The sequence below is a fragment of the Fusarium venenatum genome (genome assembly GCF_020744135.1).
Source record: "Fusarium venenatum strain MPI-CAGE-CH-0201 chromosome Unknown EDB82scaffold_2, whole genome shotgun sequence".
NCBI classification, from domain to species: domain Eukaryota; kingdom Fungi; phylum Ascomycota; class Sordariomycetes; order Hypocreales; family Nectriaceae; genus Fusarium; species Fusarium venenatum.
This window is the reverse complement of record NW_027072130.1, coordinates 4127828-4151937: the sequence shown is the minus strand read 5'-3', so window position 1 is coordinate 4151937 and position 24110 is coordinate 4127828. Positions and strand designations below refer to the sequence as shown.

Below are 24110 nucleotides of genomic sequence, written 5' to 3'. Positions count from 1 at the left end.
AAGCTCTCATCGTAATTATTAACAACCTGCACCGGCCTTATGTGTCAACTTTCCCGACGACCGCTACACTATGCTGTTCGGATGGGATCAAGTCATCTATCGCACATGATGCTCTCTGACTAAAAAGACCGCACCAGCTTCCCGTCTACCCTTGCCACCGGCTAGTACTTTGGTTTGCGGATCTTCCCAAGCCTGTGCGGAATATTGGACAACGCCTCCACCTCGGTAGGTTTTGTGTTCAGAGAGGATGAACTCGGCATTTCATTGGGGGTGGGGTGGTAAAATGACAAATCCACCTCGTCCATTCATTAACCTCGAGAGGCAGTACAATGACTTATCGCTGCGTTGCGGGTGCTTTACTTGACCTCGCTGATGTCACTACAAAGACGACTTAGACGACTAAGAACTTAAAGGTATCACTCACAGTAGCGGGGCCGAAACTGGAGAAAGTGGAGATGCCGCGGCTTAAAGGTGGATCTCGTCGGCTGGTCCAGTTATAGAACATGCACCCTAAAGGTACTTTAACATTGGCCTTAAGCCAAGCTCAACTTGAAGACTGTTGTGGCCGATTAATTATCTAGCTTGCTAGGTTGGCTCGCCTGCGCCAAAGGCCCATGTGAGGCAATAGATAGCAAACAGATTTAATAATCAAAAGGGGAGTTATTACTCCTCTTTACTCCGGATGAGGCGGAAAAGGCAGAAACACCTCGGATTCAAACCCCATGTCATCGCCACTATCCTGATAAAAAGCACCACCACATATTTACAGAACCATCCATTTTCTATGCATCTCGAGATGACTCAATCTTTGAAACATTAAAGACCAGCATTCCGCACCTCAATTCGCAATGGCTACCATGAAAGCAGTTGGCGTCGCCAAATACGGCCACATTGATAATCTGGAATCACGTGACGTCCCGCGACCAGGTAAACCGACTGGCCGTGATGTTCTTGTCAAGTGAGTTGCCCCTGGTAAAAGTCTCACCTTCTGAGTCTAACCAGACCGTTAGAGTCCAGGCGTGCTCTGTCAATCCGATCGATGTCAAAATCCGGGCTGGCATCTATGATGATGCTCCAGGTAGAGTCTCACTCCTGAACTTCACACCATCTGCCTTAGGTTGCATACTAAGTGGGAGAAAGATTACTACAAGTTTTCACCAAAGGGCTTCCATATCATCGGATATGACGGTGCTGGGACTGTCTTAGAAGTTGGCTCTGAGTGCAAGTTCTTCAGGCCTGGTGACGAGATCTCGTATGTTGGTGCTTCAACGCGTCAAGGCAGCTACGCGGAGTACCAGCTAGTCAGCGAGCTTCATTGTGCTTCCAAGCCCAAGTCTCTGGACTTTGTCCAAGCTGCAAGCTTTGGATTGACCTTTGGAACGGCCTACCAGTCTTTGCACCACCGGCTAGAGATCAAGCCCAACGAGAACGTGGGCATTCTGATCGTGAGTTTACCTTCTTCTCGGCCACCCCGCGTGTCATCTTTCACCTTGACTGACATCTTACGCATCGATATAGATCAACGGTGCTGGAGGAGTTGGTAGTGCTGCTATTCAGCTGTCGCGCAATGTCCTGAATCTCCCCGTAGTTGTTGCTACTGCATCTCGGCAGGAAACGATGGACTATTGCAAGAAGATGGGCGCCACACATGTTATCAACCATCGAAAAGATCTTGTGGAACAAATCAAAGATCTCAATTTGAGCGTTCCGATCAAGTACGTCCTTCTCCGCTGCGTTATTAATCGGGACCACTGCTTACTTAGCCAAATAGGTATGCTTATGTCTTGGCGAGCACTGAGCAGTATGTCGACGCTATTGCAAAGATCTGCGCGCCCTTCGGCAAATCTTGCACCATTGTCCAGGCTGATGTCAGTCTCTATGGGACCGACTTCATGTCAAAGTCAATGACCTTCGCATGGGATTGGCTAGGTTCAGCTGCCTATCATCGTACAAATGTCGAAGGCTATCATGAAATATTTGGTACCATAGCGCGTCTGATGGATGAAAAGAAGCTGGTTCCTACCCTGGGCAAGCGGTACAAATTGACGCTTGCTGGGCTGAAGGAAGCTCATAGACAGGTCGAGTCTAAAACTACAATAGGTAAGGTTGGCCTCGGGGTCAATGAGCCCGGCGAGGGGGCTTCCTTTGCTTGAGACAAAGATTAGGTCGCGCATGGACTCCATGCCTGGTTGAGAAACATTTAAATCATTATTTGCCTAGTGCTTATGCTCGCTGAGACAACCATTCTGTCAGAGCTTTGGTTTATGGCTGTCTTCGTTTTATATTCCGCTCTTGATTACTATCTCTAAGTTCTGTTGCCGTGAAAGAAATACATTTTTTTCGCTGTAACTGAGCAAAGTTAAAGAGAGTTTTTGGATTACTCCTCGATATCAGAATTTTTTCCACCTAAACATTATCATTCATTCCCGCACTGGGATCTTCCTCCGTCAGTAAGCTTCTTCACCAACTCGATATGACAATTCATGGTCGGCTGCAATTACGTCTAAAATCGTGCAAAGTCTCATCTAGTAGAACCAATGGCGCTCTGTTCAGTGCGGTAAAATGCTTTTTTTTCCGAACTGGTCCCTTTTTTCTCAAGAAGGAGTGAACTTCCCCAATGTTGATCAAGGTTGAAGCCATGCGTCAAGGAAAGTGTAAACCTTGGCTTTGTAAACCGACGTCGGATGGACTAGTCTATATTTCAGCCGTGATCTGGGCTTTAAGCTCGCGAGAATGTGAAACGCGAAGGATACTTGATGAGTAATTGAAATGACCAGAGTAGGCCAAGTTTACTAATCTGAAGAAGCCTTACCAATTCTCCCGAACGTGACACTACGTATGTACGATACATGTGTCCAGATACCTAAAGTTTATACAGGTGGAGCGGATGATGATCAGCCTCGGCATTACTGGAAGTCTCCATAAGATCGCAATATATGAATACCTATGGGTTCAGCCATGCGAGAAAAACGGGAAAGTTCATGTCTCTAACATACGACTGTTAAAGGAGCTCAAGTTTATAATCTGCCCTCAGTTCTTCATTTTCTTTACTGTCCCAACCCAAACCGTACGCACACGCCTCAACCCGCACAATGCCTCGAGTTGTCAGTCAAATCACCGGTGCGCAGTGGGAGAAGGATGGCCCACAATCACCGACCCAAAAGTTCTTCAAGCAATACGTTAATGCCGTTGACTCGAGGGGCTACGATAGCGGCTCGGGACTCAAGTTCTATTCCAAGGATGTTGTCTTCCACAACCAGAACGGCGCCGTCTACTACGGAGGAGATGAAATGTGGGCATGGATGAAGAAGCTTTTTGATGTGTTTGAACGTATTCATCATGATTGGATCCAGTTCCTGGAGGTTGAGCGCGATGATGGGACCAGCCAGATCTACACTCAGAACATTCGAAACCTTTGGCTCCGCGGAAACAAAGGAGACAAGCCGAGTGTTAGCATCCCCGTCACGATGATTGCTATTATTGGGAAGAGTGGAAGCGATGAGACTGCCGAGGGGATGCATTTTAAAGAGGTCTGGCTCTACTGGGATACGGCCCTTCTTCTACCCTATCTCCCTAAGGAAGCCGTAGTCTTTAAGACGAAGAATGTCGTGCGCGCCAATGAGGACTAGTTTTATCTCCTGAGAGTCACAAGGTTGCAACGCGGTACTAGGAAGGGTCACTCAGGTTAATGCCAATAACTAACAAGCTCTCTATCAATCATTAATTCCGTCCCGCGATTTTCTCTACAAAGTTTATAATGTCGTCTAAAAGACGGTCTGCAAAATTAAGAACCAGCACTATGCGATAATGGTTAGTCATGTTCAATTAGGCGTTGAAAACTGCCAACTCACCATGTCCTCCTTCGTCATATATAGTCAGCGTCGCTCCAGGAACCGACTTCTGAACAAGTTCTGCGCTCACTTCGGCGGGCACTCCACCATCGCCTCCTCCATGAATAAGGAGAAAAGGTTTCTGAAAGATTTGCCCGAACCTCTTGATCTGCCCAGACAGATCCTCGTGAGTATAGATTTGTAGGCAGCGTTCAAGCGCGATCGGATCATTCTCGAAGAAGATATTCTCGAAAAACGCAATCTGCTTCTCGGTGACTGAACCGGATGTTCCAACTCCAAAAGGCCCCCTGAAGCCGTTGGCGATAAAGTTAGGCCTATCTTGTCTTATGGCCATAAGAGTTGCATCCCATACGCTCTGTGGCGGAGCCTTCGGATTTTGGGGTGAGGCTGTAGGGTACGGCAGGCACGTGCTTGCCCATATCATGCCCTAACACATTGATGAGACGTTGACTTTATTAAGTTAGCCTGCCACATAACTTACCTGACAGTTTTCCTGGATATAGGGGCTGTTAAGATACGCCATAAGCGCTTCGCCCGTGCTCATGCTGGTAGCGACAAAGACAAAAGGCCCTGGCTGGATTTTCTCCAACAGACCCGTCAAGTCTTGCCCAAGCTCTTTGTAGCCAATGGGCACCGTGGAATCATGTCCAGTCCACTCGCTCTTACCAAAACCTCGCCTATCAGGGGCAATAACTCGGTATCCGTGGGTCTCGCAAAGTGGCAGCAGGATCGAGTCGTACATTCGAGACGAGAGAGGCCATTGGTGAAGAAGGACCAGAGTTAAACTCCTGGCTGCCTGAGGCAGTTCTGTTGCAAGCACGGGAGGTCTGCCTTCTGGTGCGTAGTCGCGATAAAACAATTCCGCGCCATCTACGGAGCTAGAGTATCGAGGCATGTTGGTTACATATGAGTCGAGCAAAGACTTATGATACCAATGGAATGTGCAGTGGATATTCTTCAAATAGAGTATAGATATATAACGCATTAAAACTAATACTTCATTAGTAATAGGAGATTCAAGTGACCTTGATTACTTCAACACAAGTCTGATTCCTAATCAACATTACTTGTTCACTTATTAATTTCTCCGTGAGGGGTAAACTCAACATTGTGGGACGCGGAGGTCCATGCTGTCCTAAAACTTAATTGCTAGTGAGCACCTTCAGAAATGAAGAGATGGGAGGACTCTCGTCGGTCGGGCGTCTGTTCCTTGATTGGTTCTTGGATCGACAGGTATCTTGGTGTTAGAGTCGAGGTGAATACCAAAATAGTCCGCGGCTCAGTATATTCTTACATGTTACACCAGGTGATTAAGCTCAACAGTGGATCAGCCCTAGCGACCTCGGCTCATACAGTCTCTCGGAACAGCCGGAGCTGATTACTATACTCTAATTCATGCCGTAGTCTATTACCCAACAATGTGCTGACAAATATTTGAAGGGTTTAAACACTTAATCATTAAATATATCTCGTCCAGGAGGTACAAGATGAATCAGTCTCCCCAAAATCATATGTAAAAAAGCAACACAGAAAATCGCCATTCTCAAATTATCCTGTTTCAATATGGGCTTACAGTACAAAGTCTTTTTCAGCAAACGCAATTCGGCCACTAGGACTGGCCCAGCGGGTCACGATCACCTCAAGTGGGTGCCTACTTCTTCCACCCTGATATACGGCGACCAAGATGCTGTTTTAGTCGACGCCCAATTGACTACCCAAGCGTCAAATGAACTTTTGGACTGGGTAGTTGAGAGTGGCAAAAATATCACCCATGTCTATGTCACACATGCTCACGGCGACCACTTCTTTGGTAGCGCGCCCATTTTGGAGCGATTTCCCAAAGCAACCTTGGTCGCAACGGCTGAAGTCGTGGCCAGGATGAAGCTAGAGACTGCACCAGAACGGATGACTGGGCTTTGGGAAAAGCTATTTCCGGGCCAAATTCCGCCAAATTTGAGGCTTGCGGAGCCTCTTCAACAAGACTATCTCGAACTAGAAGATGAACGTTTAGAGGTGATCAGGACGGGTCACACGGATACTGATGAAACGACAACTCTCTGGGTTCCTTCCCTCCAACTTGCGGTGACTGGTGATGCTGTATACGCAAACACTCACCCATACTTGGGAGAGTCCGGAACAGCTATTAAACGAAGGGAGTGGATTAAGGCTCTGGATACCATCGCCGCACTCCAGCCTAAGCATGTCGTGGGCGGGCATAGTGATCCGAGCCGCCCATTTGGGCTCGAGGCAATTGAGGACACCAAGACATATTTGGAGGACTTCGAGAAACTGAGTGCTGAGACGAAGACGGCCGAAGAGCTTTATGCCCGCATGATGGACATTTATCCGGACCGTCTCAATCCGGGTTCTCTATGGGCAGGGGCTATTCTAGTCCATCAGTCGTAGCATAAGATAAAGCCTGCACGTGATTATAACATAGGGTAAGGGTTAGGTACTATTACGTATCTAAGGCAATTCTGCCCAGGGGTTGTACTTTAGCTATACATATAACTTATATCAACATAAAATAGAATAGAAAGAGATAGGATTTTTATAACGAGTATGTTCTCAAGGGATAAACTCGTTTGTGCTAGATTTGAATTGGCAGGAATTTAGTATTTACAGTAGAGGATCTATATGCAGTTGTAAGCACCACTGTAATTGCTACAATAACGATTATAGCCTAATCCTTTGCCCTGTGGCGTAGTGGTTAGGTGCGACCGTTACACTAGGCGTGTAGTTTAAGCGTAGCGAGGAGTTACGTCTTACAATAGACAAGCATGGGGAGCTGGCGTGTTCGATCGTCGATCTTTGCCTTGGTGGTGGTGTACTGAGAAGATTTCCTCCAGCAGTAACTGCGGAATCGTAAGTCAGACTGGGTTATCCCGTGCTTATAGAGGAAAAGAATTCATTTACCTCAAAGCAATGTATCTACCAATCTCACCATTGCCGGTTTCCTCGAGTCTTACGTAGGGACTGCTTTTGTTACCGACATCAATGACTCTAGATGGTAACAGTGTATCCCGGGTACAACAAGCTGAATGCTGATTGCACTCATCTATCCATTTGATTGTTCTGGAAATTCAGATTGGTAATCCTTCATCTCGCTCTACTGGTCTACCAGCAATCACTGAAGCAAGAGGATCATCTATGATAGTTTAGTGGCAATATCTCCAGAAAGTATGATGCAGTCCGGATAAACTTACCATCTTTGACGCACAACCCAGTCGTAGCTAATAACCTGATAAGTTCTTCCTTCTCGCTATGAGGATAGCTCAAGACCTAAAAGCCACCTCCATCTGGCCTCTTTGTGATTTAGAACCCCCATAGAGGCCACGCGTATATGGATCCAGACTTTACTTCCCACCTCGGCTGAAGCTCTTCCAGCTTCAGTTGACATAGCTCACAATTAAGATCTTGATACGATGGCTTTAGTGTTCAAGGTTTTGAAGATGGGAGTAGCCTTTGCGATCCTGGGACCACTCCCAAAACTCTTGCACATAAGCATAGTCGCCGCCTACAATAAGTATCTCTTCAGTCGGCCTTGGAGGAAGGTCATACCATAGAATCGCCTCACAGACGCTGCACAAGACTATGATGATAGCTGAGCTAAATTTTGTTGACTCGTGATTCAATGAAAGGATAAAAGACGCAGGTAAGATGTAAATAATGCCTGTCTGAGGCACCTTCGACAGAAAACAAACAGCACTGGGTTCAATTGGAGTAACTTGCATTGGCTCGGACTGCTATAGAATTACTGCCCGTTTCGGCCTACAAACGTAGAGGCATGGAAGAAATCAGATAAATATTTACTAATCTCGATCTTATAGTAGTGGCCTAGGATCAACACTCTCTAATGTTGGTGTGACCTCTCCAAATAACCCAGCTTCCTCGTCAATAGGTAATACATCAATGGTTGTCTCCCTTCTAAAACCACCACCATCCGGGATGTGGAACCTATGGTACGCAATGTACCACTCATCGGTTCCTGGGATATTCAGTACTGAGTTGTGTCCTGTGCCCAGGATTCCCTTTGACTCATCCTTCTTTAGAATGACACCGCGATAAGTCCAGGGTCCAAGAGGGTTATCAGCTGTCGCATACCCGACACGGTAGTTCTCAGAACCTGTGTCATCGATAGAGTATGTCAGGTGGTAGGTTCCCTCACGATAGTTGACGAAAAGGCCTTCGCGGAAGTCTTCAAGTCCGGAAATACGCTTCCATGTACCTGATTTGAGGGACACCATGTCGTCATTCAACTCGGCAACGACAGGAACACCGTTGCCCCAGTAGATGTACCACTTTCCGGTCTCTGGGTCTTGGAAAGCTGCTGGGTCGATGGCCTGGTTGCTGACGATAGGTTCGTCTGAAGTACCCTTAATCATGGGCTGAGATTGGGCCTTCCAAGGACCTTCAGGATGGTCTGCAACTGCAACGCCAATGCTCTTGTGACCATCGCTGACAGAAGGATTGTTGCCACTGTGGTAAAAGTAATATTTTCCATCACGGGCAGCAAAGCCAGGCGCCCAAGCGTTGCCAGTTGCCCATGGCACATTTCCGTTCTCGCCATCAAGGACAAGGAAAGGTTCCTCGCTCTTTGTCCATGAGACTAAGTCTGGGGATTTCCACCAGTAAAATGCATTACCACCCCAGCCTTCGAAACCATCAGTAGTGACAAATAGATAGTAGGTATTGTTGACAACGGCAATGTTGGGGTCGGCCCAGAGCCCTGGAAGGACAGGGCTGTCGCGCTTCGTGAGAACTCGAGCCGAAACTGGTCCAAGAGTCAGGAATGCTACAAGGGCCTGGCATGGGATGGAGAGAAGACGCATGGTGAAGGTTGACGAGCGTAGAAACTCATTGGCACTCGTGTCAGTGGCTTGTTTTTTTAATTATATACCTATTCCATGCATCTAACTATGAAGTGACGACAGCAGGTTTCTGGAAGATTGGCATGGCTTTACCTGTTCTACGGACCGTTTCGGACCGAAGTCTACTCAAGTAAGCTATTTCGTCCACAAATTCTATTCGCGCGCAAAACCAAGTCGTTTCCCCCGCATATAAATCTGGGGGATCGGCAATGCGGGGTGCAGAATTCAGTTGTAAGCGCTCGAGTGGTTGGGGATTAGAGAGTCTCGTATTAATCTCCGATACTACCTTTAGATCGTCCGCGTGATTGTTCCAAGTTTTAGTAAAGGCCGGGGTGAAATAATGCCTCGGATTTGTATCTGCCGGCACACCAATCTGGGGTACTGGAAATGACAATGGGGAACTGCATGCAAGTTTGTTTCGGGCATGTGGCATTGGCAGAGGACTTGCTCAGATACAGATCTGTAGGGAATAAAGTTGGTCACAGGAAAGAAAGTCTCGACAGTCTTAAGCACATTGATCAATTGATTAAATGCCATATATGTGATAAATTTGAAGTATTTACAGGCTCCAATGCAGATACAGGAAAGAGGATTTAGCTCACGACGACTCAAAAACAGACTAGCCACTAACCGGCTCAAGAAACAAGCTTAAAGCACCTAGTAAGCAACAGGCCAGCCATTGTCGTATCGGAGAAGGTTGATACCGAGGAGAGCAGTTCCAGCGTTATCATAGTAGTGGTAAACAAGAACATCAGCGTCGGTATCAGTGAAGACAGCGTTGTGGCCAGGGCCGTGGATGTTGCCGTGACTAGCCATGATCTCAGTACCACCACCCTGCATCATCTGCTTGCCGGCCTTGTCGACATAGGGACCGGTGATGCTGCTTGATCTACCAACCATGACGCGGTAAGTGCTGGCGGCACCGTTACAGCACTTGTCGAAAGAGACCCAGAGGTAGTAGAAGTTGCCCTTCTTGGTGATGAAAGGAGCTTCAACGGCACCGTCGACAGAGGTATCGCGCTTGGCAAGAGAGTAAAACGAAGTACCAGTGCGCTTACCGGTGTTGGGGTCAAGCTGGATCATCTTGATGCCGGACCAGAAAGATCCGAAAGAGAGCCACCACTTTCCATCGCCGTCGACAAAGAGGTTGCCGTCAATGGCATTGTAGTCGTTGTTGTTGTTGGTCTCAATCACAACACCTTGGTTGGTCCAAGAACCTGAAGCGCCAGTCTTGCTGGTGGCGAGGAAAATGGCAGAAGTGCGCTGGCCAAAGGATGAGGCAGAGTAGTACATATAGTACTGGCCATTGTGGTAGGAGATATCAGGTGCCCAGAGGTTCTTCTCGCCCTTGGTGTACTGTGTTGTCCAGGGTGCTCCGTTGGGGAAAGCAGCGCCAGCTTCCTTCCAAGCCGTTCGGTCTGTGGAAGTCTTAAGAGCGACATAGTCTCCAGTGTGAGCCATCAAGTATCCTCCTTGAGGCATCTTGACGACAGTGGGATCGTGAACGCGAGTAGCGCCAGTGACAGGGCCGGGGTTGGGATAGGCGGCGCTGACGGCCGAAGCCATGGCCAGCATTCCGGTGACGACGAATTTCCACATTATGGCGATCAAATAGATGTATTGTATGATGTGGTAGCTGATCGACGGATCTTCAATTGAAACAAAAGACTGCGGCGTAACATTACCTTTATACTGTTGATCTTGTTACCCCTTCCATCCTCGGTATTTGGACATAGGTAGTCCTTAATCTACCGGCCTAGTTTCAGTGAGTATTGAAACGTGACCCTACAGGAAATCTATACGCGACATGGGCTGCCTGCTATTTCCCGTTGGTCCCAACTTGTAAGCGCGCCACGGAAGAATTAATATGGGACGGAACTTGCGGTCCGTTTCCGTATTTGGTTAACTTGCACGCGGACTAAAGGGACGGAATGACTAGAAGTTACTCACACGAGATGATAAGCAAAAGTATAATTAAGCGCGATGAAAGGAACGTTGCTTGAATGGTTACTTAAGATCCGTGGAACAAATAGTTCTGTCGCGCTTGTGTGTGTTTTGCTGTAAAAGGCAGGTAGTTTATACGCGTATCCGCAGGTAGTAAAGACCGCTGACTTCACCGCCAAAGCGGCTGACGATCAGTTGAAACAGCCAAGGACAAGTCTCTCAAATCTCACTAATTCCGCAAGCTTTCATACCACCTGTTTGAAATATTTCAATAAATGAGATGCGACTAAAGTTTCCACATATTTTGAATTGCTTCTTTAAGAAGTTTTATCACTTCTCGGCAGCTGAAAAAGGTCACAAGGGAAATACATGCAACAACACCAATCAATTGTGCTATCGAATTGGTCATGGTGGATCGGTCATGTTTCAACAATACAGATGGACAGAAGCAAATATCATGAGTACTTGACGGAATGTATTTGATCTACATCACTTATGCTGACTTTGAACGAGACTCTCCCACTCCGTCAACAAACCCATAATCTCAACACTCTTTTGAACGTTCGGTGAAGGACGCTCCGCCTCTTTCACGCCACGACTCAAACAATCCTCCACCGTCTTGACTTGGTGCCCAAAAGCATCCAACTCAGCCGGAACAACAATCTGCTCCGTCGCGCCACCATATTTCTTGACTTCAATGATGTTATCCCCTGCAATAGGCAGCCAAGGATTTGTAACAAATCTTATTCTTCCCTTGTCTCCAAGAATGGAAAACGAAAAGTCGTTACCATAGCTGTCTGTTGATTGCAAACTCGCAAGTACACCATTGTCGAAACGCACCGTCATGGAGGCATCTCGTACATGGACGGTGCCATCGGTGGAAATGTTGCCGAAGCCTTGCAACTGACGCGCTGCAAAAGCGTCCTTTCCAAAAGCTGTCTCAATGACAAAGTGGAGAAGAGAGACGGGATAGCAACCGAGGTTGTAGATGGTGCCCATGCTAAAGGGATTGGCTTTCTTCCAGATGTTCGCAGAGTAATATCCCGAGACACCACGAACCGTACCAATATGTCCCTCAAGCAGCAACTGTTGCATCTTTTTTATGACGGGGTGTGTCAGGTACATCAAACCCTCCAAGAAGAAGACGTTCGCATCGTTGACAGCTTTCTCAATAGCCTTTGAATCCTCCATTGTGGTCGCGAGGGACTTTTCGGAGAGTATTGCCTTTCCACGCTTTGCTGCTGCTAGCACTGCGGGGGTGTGCATGTGGTTTGGCAGGCCAACGTACACGACATCAATTGAAGCTTTGTCGAGAAGGTCGTCGATCGAAGTATATCGCTCCCCGATGTTGTGCTTGTCCGCAAAGGCTGTTAGGCGCTCTTCATTTCGACCAAAGACAGCCGCGATGGTTGAGTTCCTGCTGTTGAGAATAGACTTGGCGACGACATCGGAGATGAAGCTCGTACCGAGCATACCCCAACGCAGCACAGCCATGATGTTTGGAAGTCAAAGTGAGTCCTGTTCGTGATAGTTGCAATGAGAAGGGAGCAATTAAAAGTCCTCCTGGAGTTGAAAATAACGTTATGTGAGTAAGCAATTAGAATTTGAGGATCTGACCTATGAAACATCTTGAATCGGCGTCCGCCTCCGTTTAGACTCCGGTCTAATCCGGCTATCTCCGCGTTATACCGCCGGGATCTTTTTCTCAGCAATGTCGTCAAACTGCATTATTAATACACAAAGAACTCCTCCGCTGGCCTATGAGCTTGGTTTTGAGTTTGTTAAAGTCAGTAGCAATTGAATTCCCTGTTTTCTAAATATCCATACAGGGCCATGGGCTGTTGGCTGCATTGGTAAACTTCCATGGAAATAAAATTAGCGACGATTACGAACATCTCCACGACATGTCAACCATCCAATCAAATACTTGAATATGCAAGATATGTTTGTATTATTGGATTCACAAAGTGGGAAACCCTCCATGGAAGAGTGAGCGTTGATAAATCATGAGAAGAATGGGCCAGAGCGACGGTGATGATATAATGTATAAAAGGTCGACCGACTTCTGACAATTTTGTATGAAAGATTACTATCATAACTACCGAAATCAAACACTAAATCATTTATTGCTGAGTCGCAATCCAAGATGGGCATCAAGACTGATATCACGCTTTACACTGAAGGCACCCCAAACGGGCTCAAAATATCCATTGCTTTGGAGGAATTAGGTCTGAAGTACAAGGTTGACATCCTCAGCTTCTGAACAATAACAAATCGCTGACTCGCAATCAAGGTCGTCACTTTGGACTTCAGCAAGCATGAGCAAAAAGAACCATGGTTCCTCGCCATCAATCCCAACGGTCGCATCCCGGCCATTACCGATAAAGACGAACTTGGCCGTGAGATTCAAGTATTCGAGAGTGGTGCGATCCTCGAGTACCTCGTCGCCAGATACGATGGAGACCACAAGATATCTTATCCTTACAAGTCCAAGGAACATTGGGAAAGCATCAGTTGGCTGATGTGGCAAGTCTCCGGCCTCGGACCTATGCAGGGCCAGGCCAACCACTTTACTCGTTAGTCCAACACGGTTCAGTCAATCAAGTTAGTGAGCTTACTATTGTGGATAGGCTACGCACCAGAAAAGTTAAATTATCCAATCAATCGCTACGTTAGTGAGAGTCATCGTCTCTACCGCACTTTGGACCAGCAGCTTGACAATAATGGAACTGGTTATATCGTCGGAGAAAGACTTACCATTGCAGATATTGCTGTTTGGCCATGGGTAGCTGCCCATAGTAAGTCAGACAACACAGGCTTCCATGTAAGAGCATCCTAACTGGTTTTGAAGATTTTTCCGGGCTTCCCGATGTCATGAAGTACATTCATATCAAGAAGTGGTTCAGTAACCTTTTGGGACGACCTGGATTTGAGGCTGGCCGTAATGTGCCGAGACCTCACTTTCACATCACCCTCAATGACCTGCCTGAGGAGGAATTGGAAAGGTTCGCAGAGCCGGGCATTAAGTGGCAGAATGAGGCTCGGGAGAGGGAGGCTGCATTGTCAGTAGACCGAATTGATACATGAGCGATATGAGCGCTACTCTTATCCCATAGGCATCTTTACGCCGATGTCACACTCCACTCCCTATATTTGTTGGCTAAATCATCGGCGTTCTTGTAAAATGTCTAGCCTGTGACATTTTAAACTTTACTACCGTTGAACAATGAAATATTCAGTTAAATCTAATACAAATACCCGGCAAGCAGTGATCTTGTTGGCATATCGAGAGAAATCAAATGGCCCAATGAGTGCATCGAGACCGTGATTAGCGAGTGTTCTTAATCACCGCCTCTGTAGGACTATCACAACCTTCGTAGTAGTCATAAACCGAGACATCATCAATGTAAACTGTGACCGTGTCGCCACTATACCCGGCCCTGCAGAAAAAGCCAATGGATAGGTTTTGGTCATCCTGACCAGCAGTAATGTGAAACTCCTGCATGTAATACTGGCCCTGTTGAATAGTCTCTCCGCCATCGGTATAGACAAAGTGCATTGTTTGACCCAGGGGTCCAGCACTCGTACCGATTCTGCAGTCATCCGATTGAAGGGGTTGCCCTTGAAGAGACCAGTAGTATCGAAGTACGTATTCTCGACCGGCAACTACGCCTTGCAGCGATTGTAAGATCGATGATGACCATGCGCCATCTGGATATTTGATCGCACTTGGGCAGGCCCATTAGCATTGGAATGAAGCACAAAAGATATAGAAACTTACATTGCATTGCTTCCCCCTCTGCCAGAGTTGGGCGATAGCCAAGGGGTCTGCAGAAAGACCCAAGGCGATGTAGTGACCCATTTCCCACTAACCTTGTTGTCAAAGGACGGGTTTTGGACGTAGTTGATATATTCACCTGTGAATGTACACTGGGGTGGTGATGAAGATGTAGCAGTCTCGGTAGCCGGCAACTCGGTTGTAACATAAGCTGTCGTGATAGGTACTTCTGTCATGGACGAGACAATCGTCACCAAGGTTGTTACAGAGTTCGATTCAGTGAATGTGGTTGTCGGGTCAAACGCAGTCGATTCAACTGTTGAAGTAACGAGGGTAGTGGCCTCGTCAAAGAAGGTGGAAGCCCCAGGAGTGAGAGTGACGGAGCTGATGGGAGCTTCTGATGTTGAAGCCGTAATAGGAATGATAGTTGTAGCTGAGGAAAGAACTTCAATAGGAGTCGGGATACCCTCAGTAGTAACCATTTCAGTCGTACTCGTTTCCATGTGGATAGTCGATGATCCAGAGACAGGCTTACAAGGACTGGCTTCGATGTTGCCAGCTAAAGTAACAACTGCAACAGCAGTCAAAAGCTTGTGAAAGATCATTCTGGAAGTTAATCACTGAAAGAGTGGAAGTACGTCAAAACGTAGGAGAAAACGAGCGACTGGATGGAGTATCCCTCGAACAAGCGTTCCGCTTCATGACCTTCATTATAAAACTTTTTTCTCGATGAAGTGCTGTTACATTGTTGGTCAAAAGGTCATAATATGGCCGGAACTATTGGCTTAGCGTCTCAATAGTCTCGAGAATAACGGTCTAGTGTCGGGCATAGAAGCATAAAACGCCGTCGGATACGGAGTACAGGCCCCTATAATATGACAAAGTCTCGCTGTAACCATGATCAATCTCGCGAGGAAAGCGGCTAGCCCATCCAAGTATTCATCACTCAGTCTCCAGCGCGTTCGAATGCCAAGAAAGCAATATTGCGATAACTACAGATCTGGAGAAATACTATTCCGTTCGCCGGGTTCGGTCATAATTCATCTTGCATTGCTTATCCCCGCGTATCGTCAAGGATAATCAAGTCGGTTAAGTGACCGCTTATCCAAGGATGCTAAACCCGACACAAAGCCGTGGTCAGCATTGATTTGTCGAGATAAGGTTCAATTTACCTTGTGTCCACGCATAACTTCATCATCACTTTTCGTTTTATAACAATGCATACTCTATCGTGAAATATCTGGATAAAGACTTCAAAACATATCTAAGAATGTCAACGAAAAATGAGTCAGATGACAAAACAAAAACTACCGAGAAGGATCTTGACCGCCTCTCTTACAGTCAAGACACTGCAGTCAACACCCAAAATGGAATCCAACTACCCGTCGGGTTCGAAATCCTAGATCCATCATTCACTGTAGCTGGATTTCTCCTGTCAAAAAATATTATTGCCTCACCAACCTCCGTCCCAAAGATTCCCTATTTCCAATCGCCATTCAGTTGGTCACACCGGAAGAAGGTAACAATTCTTTCTGGAGCTTTCATGGCATCAACACTTGCATCCTACTCCTCTGGTGCATATGCAATGGCATCGGAGCCTTTAAGAAATAAATGGAACCTCGGTGACACACAATTCAACGCTGGCATTACACTCTTTGTCACAGGGTTTGCCATTGCACCAATGGTACTTGCCCCCGTGAGCGAAGTACATGGCCGGTACTGGGTCTTTGTCGGATCCGGAATTGTGTTCTTTCTTGGAAGTTTGGGATGCGCTGTAACAGAAAGCTTTGCTGGGATGATGGTAGCCCGTCTAATTACGGGCAATGGCGCCGCTGTTTTTGCAACGCTCACTGGAGGTGTTGTCAGCGACCTTTACCGAAAAGAAGATCGCAACACTCCAATGGCCTTATACTCACTTTCCATAATGATCGGCACTGGGCTGGGACCTCTGGTCAGTGGTGCAATCGTGGATCGTCTGGGATGGAGGTGGATCTTTTATCTCCAGCTCATCACCATTGGGACTGCAACTACCATCATATTCTTCCTTTTCCAAGAAACTCGAAGCAATGTATTACTAAGGAGAAAGTGCATCTCACTGAACAGCGTGCAGTACAAGACACGAAATGGAACTATGGTGAGCTTTTGTCCATCGGTCGAAGAGAACTTACACATCGATATTGGTATGGTATGGCGAAGTCTCGCATTTCCGCTGCGTCTGCTGGTTACAGAATCAATCTTGTTTTGGTTCTCGCTATGGGTTTCTTTTGCTTGGGCAATCTTGTACATGCAGTTCAGCAGCATTGGACTCGTTTTTCGAGGTGTTTATGGGTTTGACAGTACTCAAGTTGGAGCAGTGTACGCGGCAATCGTTGTTGGGTCGATTCTAAGCATTACGATGGCCGTCATACAGGAACCCCTCACCCGTTGGATATTACCTCATAAAACGCTATCTGCCACACCTGAGCAACGGCTACTTTCCCCATGCATTCAATCCATTCTTCTACCCATAGGATTATTCTGGTTCTTCATGTCTGCTAGGACTGACGTAAGTTGGATTTCTCCGACACTGGCAATTGGGTCTTGCACAATGGGTATCTACAGCATCTATCTGGCGGTTTTCAATTACTTGGCAGACACATATCACAGTTACGCTTCATCAGCTCTGGCGGCTCAGAGTCTATGTCGGAATTTATTGGGAGGAATATTTCCATTACTTACAGCAAGGATGATCAACTCCTTGACATTGACAGGTACAGGAGGTCTATTGGGAGGTCTTGGGCTGCTCTTGACTGCTATTCCATGGCTTCTATACTTTTACGGACGGGGGATTAGAGCTCGCAGTCCTTTTGCAAAGGAAATGGAGTGAGAAATATGGGCAATATGAGAGAGTGAGTCAATAGTTCAATTGCTATAACTTGAAGGCCAAAGTAGTAGCTGAAAGTCAAATCATGTCTTATCAGAACCAGGGAAAGGTTGACCTTACGACAGCCACAGTCGCAAGTCCTCAATACTCGTGATCTGCACTCTTTAATTGTCAGAGAATGCCTTTAGCAACTTTAAAGTGGCTAGCTCGACCACAGCTCTGGCAGTAGGGGACTCCCTCACAGGAGCCAACATGACAAAGTCATGGACTTGTCCATCTGCCTTGATGACTGACGCATCGACGCCTAACTCCTGTAGCCTATGGCCGAACGCCTCTCCCTCTCCAATCAACGGATCCGCGCCAGAGACGAAGATGGTTGTTGGCGGGAACTTGGAGAGTACTTCATCTGGTGCAAATTGAAGAGGTGAGGTTAGTGGGAGCTTTCGATCTTCCTGGTTGGGTAGGAAAGCTGGTATCATCCAGTCCATCGTCTTCTCCGACAAGTAGGGGCCATCTTTGAAGGTATTGTACGTTTCGGATTTGCTGTTCGTGTCTGTGACGGGGTAAAAGAGGACAATCTGGCTGATTTTGGAAGCAAGACCACGGCTATGGGCGAGCTGTGTCATTGCGATAGCCATGTGGCCTGAGAATAAATCAGACTGATATCATTTGATGGTAAGGTGAAATACTTACCACCAACACTATCGCCAGCGAGACCAATTCGATTGGCTTTGATGTTGTACTTGTCGCCATTTTTTACAAAGTGCTCAAGCACGCCGTATACTTGCTCAAATTGGACAGGGTACTGTGCTTCGGGAGCTGGAGTGTAGTAAGGGAACACGACCGCGGCACCAGTTTGGCGTGCTAGGTCTTCCATTAAAGCGCCGTGGGTGGCTGGGCTGTGAAAATTAGAAACTGGTCTCATCATTGAGGATTTCCAGGGCTTGCCTACCTTCCAAGGATCCATCCGCCTCCATGTGTGTAGAATATCATGTTGAGGGTGCCCTGCGCCGCAGCTGGGCGGAAGATGACTGCTGCCACATTCTCATCGTTGACAGGAACTTGGACCTGTTCACTTGTGATGTCGGAAGCAATTTTGTAGTCCTGGATACTTTCTAGTACCTCGCGAGCTTCTTTGTAGGTCTTTGTATATAGTGGCGGGCCTGCAGCGGCCGCGTCAGCAAACTTGCGGTTGATCGGATCGAGATAGAATGCCATGATCTGTGATTTATGTTTGGCCGACATAAAGTGATAGTCGGAGTGTTTCAAGACAGCCGGGCGGAGGTGTCTAGCTCTCTTATGTCACAGGTGAAGTCACTATCAGCAGCTTGCTTCATCTAGAAGTCCTAAACTTGGTGCCCCCGCTTAAACACCAACCTTTGTAATTTAGCATAAATCAAAGTCACTAATGCTTCATAAGCAAGTGCTTATGTTTCTAATCATATCTGTAATCTGATGAATCCTACTGATTGGCTGATAGGAGGCGGAAATTCCGATGCAATCTATAAAAAGAAGCCAAAAAAGAGAAAACAGGTAAATTGAATTCGTATTTTAATGTGTTTGTTGCAACAGCTATTTGTTCCGTGCGGTCAATCTATAATGCAATTTGCATAACACCACCAATGTGCAGGATTGCGTCACAGTATCGCATTTTATACAAGACTACTGATAAGAAAATACAATCTTGTATATTGTAGTTCAACTAGACGGAGGTGTTGGAGGCGAATTTGACGGTAGAAATGCCTCTAATGATACGATCAAAAGGTGTAGGTTACGTGACATGAGGCTAATAACCATGTCCCATTTCAAGACCGGAACAACAATGACTCCGACAGGTCAAGCCTTTCCGCATATGACCTTGTACGAAGCTAACATCTCACTAGGATCAGCCTCCAGAAAAACTGGCCAACATAACATTCAACTATTCGCGCATTCATATAGCACTTGTACATCATATCTCAAATCGACTGAAACATCCATCGCTGCATCACCGCGGAAACTCCTGATTTAGCACTCTTGACATGCGAATTAGCAACTCTATTCTTGCGAGTGCCGTGACCGCCGCCAAAATGCAGAGTAGTCAGAAAGGCTGTGAGATTTGTGGCAACTTCAACAAACTCTTCAATGAACAAGACATAAAACACAGTCTTAGTAGAGAAAAAGCTACGGAGAAAAGATGCTCAGTACACACACCGTTACTAGACTGGGTAGAGAATAAGTATGCCGAACGAAATCAGCTTGAGAGGGAAGCTGGTTATAAATCTCGCAACTATGAAGCGTCTGGGTTTTATCTTGCGCAGAAGAACGGCGATATACCTTCAGTGGCGGTGACCGACTACAGAGGTCGACCGCAAGGCCCGTATCAAATCATTCAACACAAATTGAATGCATCGGAAGATTCTCAACAGGATGCTTACACGAGTGTGATCGATCCAAACTGGATTAATTTTGGTATAGCGAGATCCTGGATGAACAAGTGCATCACGGAACATAAATCAGAATGCCAGAGTCCTCTGAATCTGCAGACAGTTTCTCCTGCGTGGCTTATCGACACCAAAGATGATTGTTTGATACCAGGCACAACCAGTAATGAATACATAGCTTTGAGCTATAGATGGGGGCCATCTCCAGCTCCGCAGATGGACACAGATACTTTCAACCAGATGTCAGTCCCTGGTGGTCTTTCAAAGCAAAAGGCATTCCTTACACCTACGGTCCGACACGCAATCCATACCGTCCGCGAACTTGGCGAGCGATATTTGTGGGTAGACGCGATATGCCTTCCACCTGATGACATTGAACAAGTATCGCAACAGTTGCAGCTCATGGGCTCCATTTATGCCTCGGCAAAGCTCACAATTGTTGCGCTTGATGGTGATGCAAACACTGGCTTCCAAGGTCTCAAGGGCGAATCATTACCTCGGAAACTACCAAACTTGTTCCCGTGGAAGAGTGATACGAACCTTTTGTTGAGGAATCAGCCTAAGTTGTCGGCCATGGATGTACAGGCATCGGAATACTTTACGCGTGGATGGACGTATCAAGAATACATGCTATCTCAAAGACGATTAATCTTTGGCAATCAACAGATTCATTGGAAATGCTCTTGTGCAGACTGGCACGAAGATCTTCCTACTCTACAGGAAGAACAAAAGGGAAAGTCTGTCCGGCCCAGGTCATTGGGATTTCCTAATATCAAAAGGGGTTTGTCGGATATCCGAGAATTCGGGATACTAATCAACGAGTATAGCGCTCGAGAGCTCAAGTATCCTGAAGATGCGTACCCAGCTGCGGATGGTCTTTTGAACTATCTCGGAAAACTAGCTTTTCCAGGAGGGTTCTTATTTGGTCTTCCCAAGGTATACTTTGGCATGGCATTGATGTGGTCCGTTGAGTTCGGAATGGCTAATCCAAATAGGCCCCAGAGGCCTGGTCTGGTTCGAAGGAAACCCTCCGAAAGAAGCCACTCCATTCTACCAAACACACATCTCCCTTCGTGGTCCTGGGTAGGATGGAGTGGGTATGGTGTTCATATGCTCGATAGGGAGGCTCAGTTTAGATGGGCAGATCTGTTACTTTCTGAAAACGGCTGGAATCCTGTCCAGCTCATCAGGACTTCAAGTATCACTATGCCAATCACCGAATGGTTCAGTCATAGCTCCAAGAACTGGAATGTCACACAAGCTCTTCAGAATCACGCTACGATATATGATAAGAATTCCGACATTTCTTATGATAAACGCGTATGGACTAGGAAGGAGTTTGACCCTGCTAAACACGGGTCAAAAGCCAAAGACTTTAACCCACCTTTCGGCTTCAGTGGAAAGAATGTTTTTGAACATGTCAATCTGCCTGGCAAATACTTCTGGTGGCCTCTGCCGCCTTCCAGCTCATCACGCCACGATGTAGAGGAAAGTCTCAGCCAAAGTCCGCTCATTTCCTGTCGAGCAAAGCGTGCTTGGTTTGGGGCCACTCAGGTGGTCCGCTATATTCGAGACGTCAACATGGATGCTCACCTTCGTCTGTTAGACAAGAATAACAGACTTTGTGGCTGGCTTCAACTACCAAATAACGATGAATTGGCCAAATTTCCCGAGTCCATGATTAGAGAGGGCATGGCAAATCATTCAGACACGTTAAGCTTGAACGGGGTCTTTCTCAACCCATCACCTAACCGGGATGAATCGCTTGAACTGGTTGCGATTTGCCGGTGCAAGTTTGCTGACATCGAAACGATGGATGATGAGATACAATACAAGGAGTTCTATGGCGTACTGTGGGTGGATTGGAATGATGGCATTGCTCACAGGAAGGGATGTGGATATGTGAAGAAAGAGCTCTGGGAAGAGCAGGATCTCGAGGACGTTAATCTGATTCTTGGGTGAAGACGTTTGATACTATAGTGAAACTTGAAAGCAAGTAGCTAATTCAAGTAAAGCCTTAGTGTTATTTGTCATGAGGGAAACACGGGATAAGACCGAGCGTGTATCGTATGTAAAGGATAGTCATAACTGTTGACTTCGACAAGACGCAAACTACAAAACTTCGTTATGACTTTCTCCTCCTGATTCTCATAGTAGTATTTTCCTTTGGAATTCTGTACTCCCAAATAGTCTTCATAGGCGGAATCTCTGGACCAAACTTGACATCGTACTTCGTGATGATATATGCTAGTACGACTTTCATGATATGGATACCGAAGAACCGTCCTGGGCAAGCGTTCCTCCCATAACCAAAACTGAGAAATGTTTCGTCCAGAGTGACGGCAGAACGTGCATCTGAAGACCCATCTGCAAAGCGGAATGGCTTGAATGATCCTGCATCTTTGTAAAATGTCTCGTCCGAATGGATCGGATGCATAGGGATTTCGATATGAACACTAGGCGGAACATAGATCCCGTTGTCCAATGTTATACCGGTAGAATTAACCCGTCGCGGCAAGGCAAACAACCCAAAGTCTGACCAGCGCATGGATTCTCTGATCGCCGAGTCTGCAAGAGTTAGCTTTGAGATAGTGGCACGATCCCAGATATCAACAGGACCAAGAACCGTTTCTGCCTCGTCACGCAATCTGGAGAAAACAGAAGCCGCGTTCGGACCACTGCAAATATTACTGATGGCCGTGTTGAATGGGATGGATCCGCTCTGCACAAAGTTAAAGTTCAAGATAATTATGCGATGTCCAATGCGGTAGGGGTCAAGTTGAGTCGGGTCGCCGGTTGCAGCAGAGGCTTCGATGATCCATTCGAGAATGTCGACCTATGGAAGTAAGAAGTTGGTCAAGGTCGAAGTTTTGCGGGTACGAACAGGCTTTTCTCCCCTACTGGACTCATTATCAACACGCTTGTGATAGTCACCCAGACGAGTCTTGATGAGTGGCAGACAAGCAGCGATCCCTTGCTCAGTATCTCGTCTGGCTTGCCAACACATCAACGGCCCAAAGATAGGCTTGAGAATGTTGGGAATCAATGTTGTAAATAAGCCTTGGAAGGGCATATCCATGGCAAATCCCCGAACAGTTTCAAGGTACGTTAGATTCCGGCCTGGCTCGTCGTTAGCATTATTCCCACATACCGTGAAGTCACTTACACAGAGGGAGCCCAACGAGGACTCTGTTCAGCCCTCTAGCAAACACTCTTTGTATAGCAATTTCAAGTTGTATATCTCGCCACTCATTTTCCAGTCCGAACTGTTCATCCACAGCAAGGTATAATTCCTCTTGCAATACAGCTGCAAGGTCATCAAACCTCTTTGTAATCCACTTTCGAACCACGTCAACAGTGTAGTCACTTGGATAAACCGCCGGATCGCGGATGGTATATTTGAAGGACAATGACTCTGAGGTTGGGGCATGAACTTCGAGCTCGCTCTCTCGTTTATTGTATACTGCTTTAATTTGGGATGGAGGAAGGATCAGGACCTTTCCTTTGCCGAATGAGGGGATGATGAAAGGTTGATTCTTTCGTGAGTACTGCATATAAAGTCAGTCAAGCCCCCACCGACTCGCCGATCCACTCAAGTAGATAATATGCTGCCGAGTTTCGCAAAGATATAACTTACCCTCCCGTAGCCTTCTTTCATCCACTCTTCTGTCATGGTAAAACTCCGCAGTTTTGCTCTCAACCAAGCAAACCATTGCCCTTCTTGTACGCCAACACATGGAAAAGATTTCTCGAGCCCGGCATTTCCATTTTTTAATCGCCACGCTGCGTAAATAATAGCAAGACTTACAATTGATACAAGGATGAGAACAGCCATGACAAATTGTGATAAGTTGAGGCTGGCGTAGTGGAAGAAGGTCAACCCAGAGTTTTGGGGTGAGAAGCTGAAGCGGGGGGTTCTTCCAGTAATTCAGGGCATGAAAGGTAGCTCTATTTGTGGTTGAATCAATAGCCTTGTAGCGCATGGTTAACTTGGGATATCTTGTAAGCGCTAGCCGTTCCATGAACGACTTGAGACATTGACCAATAGATACGGAAAGGATATGATGATCTCAGGTATTGTAGTCGGTTAGCCACCATGATCCTTCATAAACCCTGCCATTAACTAACCTGCTTACTGCCCACTCACGTTACGCCGCATGAAGGCCAAGAAAACTTGATGGATCATTTTCGATCTCATTGGCCACTTCGGTCTACAGAACTCGCAATATCGAGGTGACTACGTAGTGGATCTCCAGCCCCCACTCCTCTATGTATCAGAATAATTAATCATTAAGCAGAAAGGATAAAATTAATTTGCTAGTGCTATTTAAATGTGTATCAGACTTGTGAGGCTATCTATCTTTGTACCTCACGGTTCCG

At 46.7% G+C, this 24110-nt stretch overlaps 13 protein-coding genes across 13 annotated transcripts; 6 read left to right on the top strand and 7 right to left on the bottom strand.

Moving 5' to 3' along the window:
• The first annotated feature begins 548 nt into the window (after window positions 1-548).
• On the top strand, window positions 549-2327 carry EDB82DRAFT_574589 (chaperonin 10-like protein). Its single transcript, XM_025734379.2, has 5 exons — window positions 549-958; window positions 1011-1078; window positions 1141-1445; window positions 1519-1715; window positions 1772-2327. Exons 1-5 carry the CDS (start codon window positions 849-851, stop codon window positions 2151-2153), a joined length of 1062 nt encoding a protein of 353 aa, XP_025585191.1. The 5' UTR covers window positions 549-848; the 3' UTR covers window positions 2154-2327.
• A 747-nt stretch (window positions 2328-3074) lies between these two features.
• On the top strand, window positions 3075-3629 carry EDB82DRAFT_566503 (uncharacterized protein; the record flags this gene model as incomplete). The annotated part of the gene is made up of 1 exon (XM_025734378.2): window positions 3075-3629. The coding sequence occupies exon 1, from the start codon at window positions 3093-3095 to the stop codon at window positions 3627-3629; it is 537 nt and encodes a 178-aa protein (XP_025585190.1). The 5' UTR covers window positions 3075-3092.
• On the bottom strand, window positions 3534-5154 carry EDB82DRAFT_498136 (Alpha/Beta hydrolase protein). Its single transcript, XM_025734377.2, has 4 exons — window positions 4959-5154; window positions 4333-4897; window positions 3852-4278; window positions 3534-3797 (listed from the first exon to the last, which is right to left on the bottom strand). The coding sequence occupies exons 2-4, from the start codon at window positions 4834-4836 to the stop codon at window positions 3721-3723; spliced, it is 1008 nt and encodes a 335-aa protein (XP_025585189.2). The 5' UTR covers window positions 4837-4897; window positions 4959-5154; the 3' UTR covers window positions 3534-3720.
• Window positions 5155-5260: 106 nt separating this feature from the next.
• Window positions 5261-6458, top strand: EDB82DRAFT_498134 (beta-lactamase-like protein). Its single transcript, XM_025734374.2, has one exon. The coding sequence runs from the start codon at window positions 5415-5417 to the stop codon at window positions 6255-6257; it is 843 nt and encodes a 280-aa protein (XP_025585188.1). The 5' UTR covers window positions 5261-5414; the 3' UTR covers window positions 6258-6458.
• A 1120-nt stretch (window positions 6459-7578) lies between these two features.
• On the bottom strand, window positions 7579-8818 carry EDB82DRAFT_498133 (glycosyl hydrolase). The gene has a single exon (XM_025734373.2). The coding sequence runs from the start codon at window positions 8681-8683 to the stop codon at window positions 7676-7678; it is 1008 nt and encodes a 335-aa protein (XP_025585187.1). The 5' UTR covers window positions 8684-8818; the 3' UTR covers window positions 7579-7675.
• Window positions 8819-8972: 154 nt separating this feature from the next.
• On the bottom strand, window positions 8973-10529 carry EDB82DRAFT_498132 (glycosyl hydrolase). Its single transcript, XM_025734372.2, has one exon. It carries the CDS (start codon window positions 10319-10321, stop codon window positions 9380-9382), a length of 942 nt encoding a protein of 313 aa, XP_025585186.1. The 5' UTR covers window positions 10322-10529; the 3' UTR covers window positions 8973-9379.
• Window positions 10530-10880: 351 nt separating this feature from the next.
• Window positions 10881-12251, bottom strand: EDB82DRAFT_498130 (uncharacterized protein). The gene has a single exon (XM_025734371.2). The coding sequence runs from the start codon at window positions 12158-12160 to the stop codon at window positions 11156-11158; it is 1005 nt and encodes a 334-aa protein (XP_025585185.1). The 5' UTR covers window positions 12161-12251; the 3' UTR covers window positions 10881-11155.
• Window positions 12252-12812: 561 nt separating this feature from the next.
• On the top strand, window positions 12813-13882 carry EDB82DRAFT_555024 (glutathione S-transferase; the record flags this gene model as incomplete). The annotated part of the gene is made up of 4 exons (XM_025734370.2): window positions 12813-12908; window positions 12960-13242; window positions 13297-13464; window positions 13518-13882. 4 exons carry the CDS (start codon window positions 12813-12815, stop codon window positions 13751-13753), a joined length of 783 nt encoding a protein of 260 aa, XP_025585184.1. The 3' UTR covers window positions 13754-13882.
• On the bottom strand, window positions 13874-15396 carry EDB82DRAFT_165093 (uncharacterized protein). Its single transcript, XM_025734369.2, has 2 exons — window positions 14448-15396; window positions 13874-14394 (listed from the first exon to the last, which is right to left on the bottom strand). The coding sequence occupies exons 1-2, from the start codon at window positions 15047-15049 to the stop codon at window positions 13995-13997; spliced, it is 1002 nt and encodes a 333-aa protein (XP_025585183.1). The 5' UTR covers window positions 15050-15396; the 3' UTR covers window positions 13874-13994.
• Window positions 15397-15605: 209 nt separating this feature from the next.
• Window positions 15606-17347, top strand: EDB82DRAFT_498128 (major facilitator superfamily domain-containing protein). The gene has a single exon (XM_025734368.2). The coding sequence runs from the start codon at window positions 15715-15717 to the stop codon at window positions 17308-17310; it is 1596 nt and encodes a 531-aa protein (XP_025585182.1). The 5' UTR covers window positions 15606-15714; the 3' UTR covers window positions 17311-17347.
• On the bottom strand, window positions 17348-19046 carry EDB82DRAFT_498126 (Alpha/Beta hydrolase protein). Its single transcript, XM_025734367.2, has 3 exons — window positions 18260-19046; window positions 18001-18206; window positions 17348-17950 (listed from the first exon to the last, which is right to left on the bottom strand). The coding sequence occupies exons 1-3, from the start codon at window positions 18550-18552 to the stop codon at window positions 17472-17474; spliced, it is 978 nt and encodes a 325-aa protein (XP_025585181.1). The 5' UTR covers window positions 18553-19046; the 3' UTR covers window positions 17348-17471.
• Window positions 19047-19376: 330 nt separating this feature from the next.
• EDB82DRAFT_545214 (heterokaryon incompatibility protein-domain-containing protein) lies at window positions 19377-21692 on the top strand (the record flags this gene model as incomplete). Its single annotated transcript, XM_065609430.1, has 2 exons — window positions 19377-19666; window positions 19730-21692. The coding sequence occupies 2 exons, from the start codon at window positions 19377-19379 to the stop codon at window positions 21690-21692; spliced, it is 2253 nt and encodes a 750-aa protein (XP_065464723.1).
• An 81-nt stretch (window positions 21693-21773) lies between these two features.
• EDB82DRAFT_165048 (cytochrome P450) lies at window positions 21774-23781 on the bottom strand. The gene is made up of 4 exons (XM_025734365.2): window positions 23368-23781; window positions 22897-23278; window positions 22615-22850; window positions 21774-22566 (listed from the first exon to the last, which is right to left on the bottom strand). The coding sequence occupies exons 1-4, from the start codon at window positions 23563-23565 to the stop codon at window positions 21856-21858; spliced, it is 1527 nt and encodes a 508-aa protein (XP_025585179.2). The 5' UTR covers window positions 23566-23781; the 3' UTR covers window positions 21774-21855.
• Window positions 23782-24110: the final 329 nt, after the last annotated feature.